Below are 14,952 nucleotides of genomic sequence, written 5' to 3' on the forward strand. Positions count from 1 at the left end.
AACCAAATGAAAATATATCTTATTCATAAAAAATACCTTCAAAAATATAAAATTTATGAAGCCTGTATCTAGCAAAAGAGCAGCAGTGGTATCAACGTTTCCTCAAAAGAGGGACCCACATCCATCAGAGCCACACCCACCTGAGCCACATCATGGTCGGGGCTACGGCAAATGAAAATTGAATATGTCACTTCTACTCATAGATGCCTCAAAATGCCAACTGTCTCGTGCTTAATTTTCAATTAATTTTTCTTTGACAACTTCCACTGGCTGCAGGGCCCACCTGCCGGCGCCAACCCTAAACAGAGGAGTGCTTACAAGTCCAAGTCAACAAAAGACTTTGCCAAGAACTATGAAAAGATCATCCCCACTTATATGATATGAAAGAGATGGTATACACTGTACAAAATAGAGGAGTGACATATTAAATGTTCCTAATCCACATCTTAAAAATCCTTTCATCCACAAATCCTAAAGTTAAAAATTGTTTTAATTTACAAAAGTAAGCATGCTTCCCCACTGTACAGAAAATTATCATTTTACTGATAATAAATAAATATTAAGTAAATGATCTATTAGTAAAATTATTATAGCTCACAAAAAACTCTCTTTATTCTCTTCTTGCACTCTGCAAAGTTGAAAGTAATCAGAATTTATCATACTATCACTGACATCATGATGAAATATGTGTCACCACTTTTGGGCAAGATAAGATGAAATAACACAAATTAATACAATTGCTGTATCCATAATATGGTACAGAAATCATAATCCAAAATTAGACATCCTTATCCTGCTAATCCTCATAATCCCTTAACCCTCAAAAAATCCTGATGAGCCAAAATTAGAGCTTTTCTCTAGCTGGTCAGCAAATATTAAAACAAACGGCATTGTGGTCAAATAAAAATGTATCTTACCCCTCTGGGAGCTCATTTGGGTCTGTTGGTGGTAAAGAGGGACAGATGCTCCTGGAGTCGATTACGGCACTACCGGAAGATGCTCCACGATCACGAGACATTAAGCTAATCACGATTTGACCACGTACAGTCTCGTTATCATCAGGACTTTGTTTACAAAGATCTAAGCGTTGGTCTGTTGAGAGAAGAATAAATCAAATTGTGAATGCATAATAACTACAGATAGACTATTACCATCTTTAATCTTAATGCCCACTGTCTGTTATATGCCAAGTAGCATTACCCTCAACGACAATATACTAATGGTAACATACAATGGTATACCATTCTCTCCTCATTTTCAACATCAGCAATATTAACATCCTCCTCATATTCAACATCAGCAGCAGGCCTATTATTATTCTCCTCACCTTCATCAGTGTAAAATCTTTCTCAAGAATCTTCAGAATTATCTTAAAGCTACTGTGACTAGTGAACTAAACCAAAGATCTTATAAACACAAGATAGCGTTCTCCGCGATTTACGCGTAACAAATAGAAGCGTCGGTCAAGGTTCAAAAGTTTCCAATTTAGCAAGAGGGCGCCATTCATGCGCTATTATAACAAAGATAAAAAGTAATCAGTTTTGGAAGAGGGCGTCCTATCTGTTGCCATGGATTTGAGATGGTTCCTGTTCTGCTGTTCACAGTACGGTATGGTCAAAGCGGTCAAAGGTCAAAAGTTTCCAATTTAGCAAGAGGGCGCCATTCATGCCTTATTACAGAATTTGCACGCGTAAATCGCGGAGAACGATCTTGTGTTCATAAGATCTTTGACAAAACTAACTAAATGTATTTTTTGAGTCTTACAGTATACAGTATTGCTTATTGCAGTCACTTAAAATACACCTAAGCATTCACAGTCAAAACTAGATTTCAATCCTGTAGCAATTTGTCTTAAGGACTTAAGCTTTAAATCTCCAAGTCTTACAAGACACACAGCAGATGCAGTTTAATACCTACTGAATAAATTAACACTACAAAATTTACAGCACCAATTGCATAAAGGGTAACGTACATTTTGGGAATAACTTATAAATATTAATGTTGATATTAGGAAATCATCAAAATTTGAATAAAATTCTTAAATGTGTAAAAGGATCACTTATTTTTCAAATCAGTTAAAATACACAAATCATATTTAATTAAAATGTATTTTGTCTAAAAAACAACTATTTTAAAATATTCATATGAAATGTTTGCATTCTATTTGTAGTGACTCAATTTGCCCAATAGTAAATACACTACATACAATAGTCATATTTATCATAGTTTCCTTCCTTAAGGGATTCAGCACAATGCAGCTCATTTTTTATTCATTATTACCAACAAACAGATCACTCGTCAAAAGCTACTGCAAGCTCTCAACTGAGAACAGTGATATATGAATGTTATGCACAGGTAAATTGTATTGACTCACTGTGCATGCAAAAGATTATTAAAATAAGTCATTATCTCCAGAAATACAAAAAAAAATTTAGTCAGAAAGGCCAGATACATGGACGAAAGTCAATGTCCCAAGTCATGGCCAACTAAGAAAGGGGTGAAAGGTCAAAGACAAAACAATACAAAATAACTAGATACTATGTGACCGTATATAGAATACTTCTTAAGTGGCTTACTGTATAATAAATTTAATTAAATATTAAAGCCAGGCTCTGGAGGGAAAAAATGTTTTGATACATTGTACAACTGAATTTTCTAACTTAAAACTTGGCAACGGTTAAATAAGATACATATGTTTGAATATTTAAAAACTGGCTGAAAAAAGGCATATCCGCCCTTTTTCCCACCTTCTGTTAAACAAAATAAAATATATGTATTCTTAAATATACTCCAATAGTTTTAGGACTTAAAAAAAATAGTCTCATTTTAACATCATATTAATAATTAACTATTGAATCTTACATCCTGTATCCTTGAGCCTTTGTATGGCATTGGAGAGTATCCGTACACACCCAAGGAATCCTGCTCCCTGTTTCTTGTGGATTTTCCGGTGGTTCCATACACTTATTGTAATACTGTCATTTTTACCAACAAATCTGGAGAGATAAAAAAAAAGGTTAAACATCCAGTTAATTATTATAATTATAATTTCAGGGTAAAGAATGATTTTGAGTAAAAATATTTCTAAAGGTTTTTAGCCTGTTAGTGAACCTACCTCATGAAAATTTCAGAAAAAAGTATGTTTTTTTATTTCACACTCACTACGAAACAATGTAACAATAACTAATATATAAAATAATCTTAATTCCAACATCACTTTGAAAAGTGTGGCACTCAGAGGTGCATCCACAATAGTGGCAAACACAAAAGGTATAAGGTTACATAATTTTTCCAGTTTTCTTCATCCACATCTCATTTTCTTCCTTTTATTACATTGGTAATTTAGTATACAGAGGAAGACGATGATCATAATGGATTGAAAACATCCGACGATATACCTCTGAAAGACAGCATACAGTATAAAAGGAAGATTGGTGGCGCATAATTCCACTAATGACAAAAACAACTAACTATCATGACTTCCATGGTCACTTCCAAGTGACAAACAGGACTGTACTCTTTTCCCTTTCTATACTCATTGGTAATATTTAAAATGCAACTTACAAATCATAGTGTTGATTCCATTTAGGGTCTAGCGTACCCTTACAGGTACCAGTGGAATGACATTGGCCTGATCCATCTACCACCACTTTCGCAAATGCATCAGGTAAACCTAAGAAATACAAAATCAAGACAAACACTGACATTAAAATAAAATGATGGAGATGAGGGTTGTGGTGGAAAAGGAAATAAAAGGATAAATTAAAAGTTATGTATTCTAGTGAGCAAATTGTCTGAGAAATTTCTTGTATGTAATTAATATCAAGTGTATTAGACTGAGGGGGTTATCGAGGGTACTAGTGTTGGAGTAGGAAATTAAGGGTAGTAGTCTTGGAGGGCGTTGTCCATGGGGAGTTGTATGAGGTACTTGGCTTTGATGTTGTTTAAGGGGTAATTGTCTGGGAAGTTGTTGTCTAGAGATTTTGTCTGGTGAAGTCTGCTTAGGGTAACTGTTTAGGTTATTTGATGTTAAAGGTTGTCTAGAAAGTATAGAAATTAAATGCAAGGCTGAAAAGGGATGGAACTAAAAAGAAAAGAGGAGTACAAGGTATAGTAAGAAAAGCAAGAAAAAAATATAGAATAGATAGAATGAATAAAATAGAGAAAAATGGAAAAGGTAGGTATATAATTGCAATTAATATTTTGTTAGTAAATAAATGTAATTATAACTTAATTATTCAATTGTATTGCATTTTTAACTATTCAATATAAAAATATAAAAAAAGAGTCACTGCGCCTCAGAATAGTTCGCTAGATAGACGGCGCATTATACTGTAAATGCTGTTATTATTAGAGCTTATTGCCTGAGATGCAAGTCTTCAGCCTAATTGTTTCAGATACTTTACCACTGAGAGGAAGCTGTCCAGGGTGTAAGTTTTTTTTTCTGCAGGTAGATTGAGCCCATTGCAAGTTTTAAGCCAATCAAACCTACAGAACCTACCTACAGAAAAAAAAAACTCTCGTCCCGGGAATAGTTGACTACAGTAGGAGGTTGCTGTCATGGGAGTAATTATCTGGGATTCTGTGAGGTTGCTGTTGAGGGATATTTTCTGGGATAGATATTTATAATAATAATAATATTAATTTCATCAAACAAGATGCTCATGGCGCTTGATATGTGGACTAGTAACTCGATCAATGACTCTCTTCATTCCTAAGGGTCCCTTTATGCATGTGCTACCCGGTAACCCCGTACCAGCAACTCTCGTCATCCACCACAGGGGCTGTCACCAGTACACCAGGGTTTCCTCCTAGTCTCAAATGATGTACTGGGTTCTTTATAGTGCACACGAGCCTTGTGTACACTGGGCCTACGGTTTATAGTCCTTATCCGAGAAAACTTGCTCCACCTCAAGAGCCATAGGCAAGTGTGCCATTCAAACCAGCGCCAACATTATGGCTGAAGGTTTTGGGCCGCTGCCTTAACCACTCTGCCATTCGACACGCCACTCAGTGTGACCATACACTCTACAGTAGTGCCGAAAAATTTGGTTGCTTTGTGCTAGCATTGTGCATCATTGATTATTCATGCATGTAACTTACAGTAGTACTTCTGGGCTACTGCAATCAATGAACATAAATTGTTTTATGAACTCCAGTATATTTAGTTCTTTACAATTTGTTCACAGAACCTGCAAACGCAACACTTGATTTTTGGATAAAATCTTATTAAGTTATAGCTTGATTGAACATGAAAGGTAGTATATTTTTAAAAAGAATGAAGTGCATGTTAAGTGACTTGCGAGTGCTTTGTACATTCCTAAGAAACAAATTTCCCACACCACACATACCAACAGAGGCGACTTAAACATGTGCAGTATCTACCGGAAAAGGTCATTCTCAAAATCAGATGGAAAAAGACGAATAAAAACGATGAGTGTTTTTACAAAAATTAAAACAATGCATAGTTACCAACCGTCTCGCATATTGTGGGATAGTCCCGCATTCCAAAATAATTTTGGATGAAACGCATGCGTGATCATAAATCGTCACACATTTAGCACAAGTCTATGCGTGATAACGAATTATCACAAATTCAGGAGAAAGTTTATTTAAAAATAGAAGAAATTGGTTTTATTAAAAATATGAAAACGGTCATGCAGTAGCTTGAGCCATTAGAGAGCTCTCATTCGAGAATCAATTCACCGAGAAAATTTCTCTTTCCCAACCAAAACAACCCAGACGCGTTCATTGTCACAACGCACTGGAGCCCGGGGGACTCGGGCGCACCCCCCACCCAACCGGTGTAGTCACGCATTTCAGATCTTCCAGGTTGGTAACTATAACAATGAATTAAATCTGCTACAGTACCTTGATAAAATCTTGTAAAAAAGAAAACAAAAATGCTTCAAGATCTTACGGATACTTACGGAAAAAGTCTCTTTTGCATACATTCTTCGCACATAATACTGAAAAAAAAAAGATAACACTTGATAAAAATATTGGACAGTGAGCTAAAAAAACTGAGAATAATATTTTATCCAAGGTTGTAGCTATAGGAAACAAGGGTAAGTGGTAGACATTTCAAGGGTGGGTGGGTAATAACATTGGTAAACTCTGAATAATAAGAGTGAATTTTAAGGATAGACAAGGGGGTTATTAAAGTGGGTGGATAACTATTAAATTAGCTTTACACTGGGTTGAAAAGAAGAGGTGGGTGGCCCCCACCCACCACTGCCAACTATAAACTAAATCCCTGCGTATCTGCTTGATGACAGCATTCTGTATCCTAATTAGAAAATGATATCATGTTGACAATGAAGTTTACGCTGATAACCCATCCTCCAGTGGTGGGCCAGCAAGGTTCAGGGAGAGGTTAATTACAGCATGACTGCTAATTTAATAAAACAACAAAAATATACAATTTGCTTATAAATACAAATGTTTCCTTAAAAGGTCAAACGCTGAACACTCCCATCATTATTAATGATAAAACTGTGACTCCATTAGAGCTACTCGGGCTCTAGGAATGTAGACTCAATGATACTGACCTAGGCTCCAAATCCAGTGTTCTTTTTGTCAAATAGACACCTACTACAGTATGTACTGTACTAAAATTAGTCTCTACCAATCCAGGATTTCATTTTCACTATATAACTTGGTGATGACAAACTTTCACAAACACAATAACAACAGAATCCGATTGCAACACGTTACACTCACTGGTTTATATCAATGATTGAGATTTATGTAATCATTTCACCAATTTTCACCAACTCCTTTTTTACTATAGACCAAGAACTAACAAAATTTTTTTTTTTTAATTATTTTCCAAGGCTCCATTAATCTAACTGTTCTTATAAAAATTGAGATCAAGGCACCACAAAAATGGTTATTTTTCTGATATATCAAGAAATCAGGCTCCATCAACATTCTATGTTAAGCATTGAAGAACATTGGCTCCATCACTACAAAACATATTGCAGTCTCCAAAGTAAATTATCAATGCTTCACAGAACAAAGACTAAAAACGTACACTAACAAAACGTTTTGTTGTGATTTTAGGTCAATTGGCCATTTGAAAACCACAAATCAATCAGGGAAATTGCACAAATAGTCAGGGAGCTTAGCAACTAAACCAAAAGGCAAGGAAAATATGTTTTATATTGTACATAGTTACAGTCTGTGACCCCCACCCCACCCCAAAAGCTACCAAATGATAAATGTTGCCTATTACTATACGTACTGCAGAATAGTTAGTCTCTGAATTACTTTATAATAATAGTAATAATAAACATACATAAGGAACACATGTTCTCAATTCTTTTACAGTATTACTTCATAAAATATCTTGATTAAATTTAAGGTTTTAAAAATGTTGTGTAGCATTTAACAAGTAGACATTCAATTCAACATTTATTTGACCATACTAACATGGAAACTAATTACATGTAAATAAATAATACTAAAACTCTGGTTTCCACCAGTAAGTGGCAAATTTTGTATTTGCTGTTGGATGGGAAAATAAATAAATAAAATAATAAACAAATAATTAAAGTTATTTATACATAAGGCAATAAGCTAAGAGCTTGCTTTGAGAATGGTGTTAGTAGGCCATTGTACTGGAACAAAAATATACGGCTGTGTAGAGCATTGTCTAGTTTACAAAATAACAAAACTCACAAAAAGCTAATAGGAGCCAGACTTTCTAATGACCTCATAAGTCTGCAGACTAAAGTAATAAGTAGTGATGCCATCAATTAGTGCTTAACATTCAGTTAAGTACTCTCTCTTCCATTTAGACAAAAGTCTACATAAAATGCAATCAATTAATTTGTTTTGAGTAAGTTTGAGTAAGATGTGGTTTGATTGATAAATCTTGGCCAATCCAAAAATAAAATAGTTTTCCTGCTGCTTTCATTGCTGCCTCATTTGTTTTTCTATTTTTTTGAATTATGAATTTAAAGTGGATGTTCTCATTTGTTTTTCTATTTTTTGAATTATGAATTTACTGTAAAGTGGATGTTATTGTACCAGAGGAATGAATTGATCTGAAAAAGCAGAGGGTCAAAACAGAGCCTCCTCTTTTACCTACCTTGTAGCCTAATCCCAAGCCATGAATTCAATCAAGTCATTCAACATGTATATCAATAACAAAATTAAAATTTGGTTTAGTTTTAGAGACATTTTTCAGACATCTGAATTTCAAAATGAACTTTCCTGTTGTACTTGATATAGGAACTTAATTGAATAACCAAAATAACAGCCTATGTTGTCATACAAAATGTATCATTTTGATGTCTGATACTCAAAAAGATTCATTGAAGACAACATCTCAGAGATTAGACTTTCATTACATGCTTTTGCAGACAGAGCTTTAAGATAATGCCTAGTCCAGACTATCTTAAATAATGTCATATGCCCATATTTGGATGTATTACGACACGATCATGCCCATATATGGGCACATGACATGAGGAAAGAGTTTTCATATTGTTTTTTCATTGTAATATCACATCTTCGTTTCAGTGTTATAATTACTGTACAGTTTCTAATTAGCAGAGTAAGATAAGATAAGACATTTATTGTCCAATAAAACAATTGGAAATTTGTTTTCCTCTGGCAATACAATACACAAGGAAAGATTAAAGTTAAAATACAATTGAATAAAAACATTTACTTGTAAAACATCATACGAACATCTAAAATCGATCCACTAAAAAGATAATAATGAAATTGACAAAAATTCAGAACTTGTACCGTTTAAAATGATACATAAAAGATGTTGACCGATTTAAAAGATGCATATAAAAAGTCTAAAAAAGCAAATACTGTAATAGAGTATTACAATAATAATTAGTAGTAATAATAGAGTAATAGATGAAAGTTATTTACACACCCAGCAATATATTATATTCTGCTCCTGAATAGATATTGTACAGTAGGCATACCATCTCTATACAAACACTTAGTATACGGTATTAATAAGACATGCTGCCATTTGGTATTATTAATTTAATGGTACTAAGTTGATCTTACTTACAAGTCTAGCCAAGCCACTTCCTTTAAGTTTGTACCAGTAGCAGTACTGCTCTGTACACTAACACAGTAACCCTTACTAGTAATGTCAAATCTAATTCTGTTTAGTAATACACATGCTGTACCAGTCACCTTGTTTAACGAGACATACCATACAGTACAAATAACAATATAATTTGCTGCTAAAATTAAACTCACAAAAAAACATGAGTGAGATGTATGCATTAACATTTTACAAACATGTGTTTTGTAATAATCCCCTTTTATATAAAACTAGTCATTTCCAGAGCAATTTCAATAACTACAGTATTCTGGTAGATAGTATCAATGCAGATGAATATTTTACTCATGATAAACTAATTAATTACAACTTAATTACTATAGTTAAGTACACATTGATTATTTTATATCATTTTTAAAATTAATTATGGCAGGTAGGTAATTACTGTATGTATGTATGGCACACTTGTTCCCTACACTTGAAATGACGTCTGTTTTTAATGAGCGGGGTCGAGTATGGAGGGGCTCAGAAAAAATATTTATATGTAGTGTAGGTACAGCTGTAATAGATCGTTGGGCGAATGAGTAACTACCAGTCTAACATAGCACTTTACATTCTTGCCATCATTACGTACAGTATAATCACATTGAATAAACATGATGACCTTTTAAAAAATGCCAAAAGTACTTTCTGCTACCATAGAATTCTATAATTTTTCATTCATTCTTTTTTTGTTTTTTTATGTATGTGACACTGCCAAATAGCATTGTTGGAGCTATTCCTGTACTAATCAGTTTAGCTATCGTAAATACAACTAAAATTTTCAAATTTTAAATATTATTCATTAAGGTTTTCATTTTCACCATCCAGATATTTTAACAATCAACAATTATTTATCTATTCAGTAAAATAATTTAATTTTTTACATTTTGAGTTTCCCTTTAATGACAAATTTAATCAGCATTTAAAAATTGATGATGAATAATTTTCCTGTTGCGGTATTGGTGACTGTAATCTGGCAGACAATAAAGCCAGTCTCCAGTCTGTCCAAAGATCATCATATTAAAGTTAAAACTTCCAATGAGATGCATATCACAACAATCCTTGATTTTAGAAACAGCATTATTTAGCATCTGTTAACTGGACAGGAAATTATTTTTCATTAGACATTTTCGATTACACTACAGTACTCTAATAATATCCCTTTGAGTTATTAACCCTTACTTTGTGATATTATCCATAATTTGTTTAACTGTATTGTAGTACATTGTTTAAGTGGCCCCCTTCATACTCGCTTAAAATATACAGTACTGTAGTTGAATGAATGAATGAATGAATGAATGAATGAATGAATGAATTGAAATTTGCAAGTTTGTAACTTCCACTGTTCACAAAACAGTAAGTGCTGAATGCAGTACAGCAGTTGCAGCCACGAACATAGGAAATTAATAAAATAAATTAAGGAAACATTTTAACTATAAATTACTGTACTATACAGTACCGGCTTATGGACATGGACAGAAATGTAGACCTACTATCAGAAACATACTTTCACAATAAATAGGTGCAGTGGTCCATCATTCCACAACAGATCGATCACAGCGACACAATGGTTGGGGCTGTGAGGTTAAAAAACATTTAGGTTTACTCCTCTACAGTAGGTTCCCAAAAAATACCTTGGGACAGTAGAAATTTTCCAACTTGCAAAACCTTGTTACATTTCATCTGACATGTAAATTGGGTATAATGTTTCAGTGAGCTAGACCATGTTTAAAAGGAAGCTCCAATTAATGCTGAATGCTTTAATGATTGCCATGTTCTGTCAGTGTCCGACAATTTTCCTGTCCTTCACTATGTTTAACCTCAGACGGGAGCAGTTGGAATAAATTCGTTGTGAATGTTTGAGCAATTGTACTGTAGTCCTATTAATTTCTCTCTGATCCACATTCTGAAGATTGGAGTACCATACCAGATAAATTAAGAATTTCTTTTTTTTTTAATGCATTGAAAAAGTGTAGAGAAGGCACTGACATTGCCATTTTAGTGTTGAAAACACTAAGCATTTTCAGAATGCTTATATAAATACAAAGCATGTTTTATAGTAACATCTCCTTTACAAATTACCCATTTATGAACTCTTGATTTTATGAACACAATTTGCGGCGATGACGTCCTTATCAATGATCATGTTTAACTAAAAAAACACTTAAAATGTATTTAAGTCTTCAAAAACAATAGAAAATGTTTATTACATAAAACTAAGTTTAAAGCAAAAAATATCAATCGCTTTCAGTCAGCTTTCGCACATTTTGTTTATTGGGGAGGTGATATGCGAATGGATTCGCGATCTTTATGAAGAGAATAATAACACCCGTTTTGGCCATTAATAGTCATATTTTCATTCAGAAATCACTTCAAATGAATACTTCACAGTGAGTACAGACAATTTTGATTTCTGTACAGTTTTTGTTGCAGAAAACAGTATTAAAAATCCATATTTCATGACAAATTTTGCTCACATGGCAAGGCTTACTGTAGGCCTACCTAGCCCTGTACTGTAGCATACAGTACTTGTACTGTAGACCTACTACTTCTCACCACACTGACAGGATTACACATTTTTGTCATTTACTCTACTACTGTTTGGATGGAGGGGTAAGTGATGTAAAGCATAATGAAATGCACAACACTCTCTGTTGAACCGTTAACATTATCATATAATATGACATACTGTACAAATAGTAAAAAAATGAGGCATGTTGTGGCGAAATGGTTAAGTTGTCGCACAGGCCAGTATTGAGTAAATGAGCTATAAAATATGGGAGCTCAAAAAATTGCCTAAAAATCCAAAATTTTTTTTCACTATAACTCAACAGTTTATTGTCTTATTAATCATGTACCAAAGTATTAGTTCTGGAAGTGGTCAACAATCTGCTTATTTAATGTTATTTTGATAGTTCATTCTATTAAACAATGTATGTACAAATAACTTTAAAAGGCACATACTCAAAATCATGTTTATCTTGATTCTAAGAGTACTGCACTTTCACTTTCCAATAACTTAGGCTTGAAATGTCCAATTTCAATGAATGACCCCTCATTTTAAAGATCACATACTTAGGTATCTGAAAATACTAATAACTTGAATTTCAATTTTTCCTACAACTTAGCCATTTTGCCACAACATGCCTCAAATGACAAAGTAAATAAAATTAAAAAATAATAAATAAAAAATAAAATACTACTATCCGTAAAACCTTGAATCAAAGCATGGGCTGAGCTCTTTTTGCAAACTCTGGATGTGCTTGTTTCAAGATAGGCTTCTTTTCAAAATAGGCTTTTTTTTTCTGTGAATTTTGGGAATTACTACTGTACTACAGTATATAACATTGTAATCCAGTAAATCACTGGTTTACTGTTTTCTTGCTTTGTTTTATTTATATTTTACATTTCATTTTCGTAACTTACACTTTACTTTTGTGGGGTGGATTTTCTTCATTTCCATAATTTACTTTGCCATTGTTAGGTACAGTATGCAGATTATTTTTATATTACTAAAATTGTTGACTTTTGTGTACTGTATAATAATTATGTTTTGTATAGATTTAATTTCTGCATTTAACTTTTGCTTTTTTACGATGTACCGTAATGTGTAATTTATAATATTAATTGCAAATAAGGTATCTCAATGCCATAATGAAAAACAGCATTGTACTTGATTTGTGCTTCGTGGATAAATAAAGTTTTACTAATAAATAGGGCCAACTGTAACATCAATCTGTATCACTGAATGTATTAAAAGGCATAAAGTCACTTAAACTAATGTTTAAACCAAGCATGTTTTTAATTTATTCTGTTTCTTTGAAATTAATTTATTGTACAGTATGTAAGGTACTACACCATAAAACCTCAAATTTAAGCCGTGGGCTTCTTCTTTTTGTTACAAACTTTGGACAGGCTTCATTTCGAGATGGACTTCTTTTCGAGGCTACTTTTGCAAAGTAAAGAGGGGGGCTTCTTTTCAAAATGAATGCTATAAATTTTGTGAATTGTAATAAAACAATACATAAGGCCACTGTAACATCAAACTGTATCATGGAGTGTATTTACTGTAACTGGCATTAAATCACCTAAACTACTGTACAAACCAAGCTTGTTTTTAATTTATTTTGTTCATTGGAAATTCTTGTATAGTGTATGTCTGTACTAAGCAGATTTCCATAGAAGTTTGGAAAAGTGCGAAAAAAAGGAGTATATTGACAGATTGATCATAGAAAAAGAAAATAATTGATTGATTGATTTAACTGATGGATAGAATTTAATTATTCAATATCAAAACAGAAATTAGGCCTAAATAAGAAAATGAACACATGTAGTAGAAAAAGTTTTCCTTGCCTTGGCTTATGTACTGGCGCATTTTTGATGCAAACTCGGATACTAAAGATGTCGAAATGGGCTTCAATACGAGATGGGCTTTCTTCCCCATTGGGCTTCTATTCAAGGGTTTACGGTGTAGTATACAGTATGTGTCACCCAATAGGCAAGCTATTTTGAAGCGCAGTAAGCAAGTAACAAACATACGATAAGCAAGTTACAAGTAATGCTGTTGTTCGTCTCAAATGCTACAAATGCACTTTACTTTTTTTCGGTAAACTAACTAACCGCAACGCTGGTTTCAAAGCAAGAAACAAAAGAGAATCCGAAGTTATTATAATTGAAAATATAATAATAATAATTATTATTATTAATTATTATTATTATTAAAGTTATCATTATAAATTATTATTGTTATTTTAATATATTATCATTACAAAATATACATTTAGAAAAAAAATGATCTCTCTCAACCATTGTTGTTGGAGCAGCTGCCTAGTCAGCTGACACAGCGTACACAAAAAAACATATTAGGCATAGGCCTACATTCAACTAAGATTAATAATATAAAATAATAAATTTTGACCAAAAAATATAAAAGTAGTAGGGGTTAGATAGTATAATACGGGATATGACCGGTTGAGCCGCCGACAAGTTGAGCCGCCGGTAATTTCTATGGAACGCCAAGCGCGTCTCTCAGTGAATGTAGTGCGTTTCTCAGTGAATGTACAGTAGTCGGCTTGCCGATGTCATCAGTGAATGAACACCCCGGATACCAGCTACTGTACATATTCATCCCACAGTCTTGTCAGTCGTTGATTTGCTCGTATTGCCGTTCGTGATGTAAAATTGTGTAATTGAAAATTAGAATTTTGATATTTTTATGTATTACATTTTTATAAAAATATATGAAGTTGTATAATTGCAAAATCGTATTAAAAATGTAATTTTATGTACTACATTTTTATAAAAATAAATGAAGTTGTATAATTGCAAAATCGTATTAAAAATGTGTGAATGGCGGCGTATTTCAATTAACTTATTCGTTATTTGTACTATTTTGTTAAATTATTTAATTAAATTATTTATTATATATAAGTTTAACAAATAGTACAAAAATAAAAAGTATATAAATTACAAAACCATTGTAAATACTGTATAATAACATAGGCCTAACACATTTAAATTTATTATTTATTATTCATGCAAAATCGTATTAAAAATGTAATAACTTGATTATTTTAGTTATTTTTTACGTTTGGTTTGCAGCGTATTTCAATTAATTTATTCGTTATTTGTACTATTTTGTTAAATTATTTAATTAAATTATATTTATTATACTGTATATCATTTTATATAATAAATGATAAGAATGTATGGAGTTTTTTTTTTACTATCTGGCAAGCCGACTGAATTAGACAGATGACTATAAACAATAAATTTAAATGTGTTAGGTCTATGTTATTATACAGTATTTACTATGGTTTTGTAATTTATATACTTTTTATTTTTGTACTATTTGTTAAACTTATATAATA

General features: G+C 32.6%; 1 protein-coding gene across 1 annotated transcript in view; it reads right to left on the reverse strand.

Annotated features, from left to right (window-relative positions):
• The window catches only part of LOC117122313 (E3 ubiquitin-protein ligase SMURF2-like), a 21,351-nt gene extending 15,010 nt beyond the window's left edge, over window positions 1-6,341 (reverse strand). The window contains exons 1-5 of the mRNA XM_033267869.1: window positions 6,329-6,341; window positions 5,931-6,014; window positions 3,565-3,673; window positions 2,863-2,996; window positions 918-1,092 (exon numbers count right to left, since the gene is read on the reverse strand). Coding sequence (XP_033123760.1) covers window positions 918-1,092; window positions 2,863-2,996; window positions 3,565-3,673; window positions 5,931-6,014; window positions 6,329-6,341 — 515 coding nt within the window. The remainder of the gene's footprint in view (window positions 1-917; window positions 1,093-2,862; window positions 2,997-3,564; window positions 3,674-5,930; window positions 6,015-6,328) is intronic.
• Window positions 6,342-14,952: the final 8,611 nt, after the last annotated feature.

Source organism: Anneissia japonica, unplaced genomic scaffold (assembly GCF_011630105.1).
Source record: "Anneissia japonica isolate Jap-2015-1 unplaced genomic scaffold, ASM1163010v1 scaffold287968_len422783_cov224, whole genome shotgun sequence".
NCBI classification, from domain to species: domain Eukaryota; kingdom Metazoa; phylum Echinodermata; class Crinoidea; order Comatulida; family Comatulidae; genus Anneissia; species Anneissia japonica.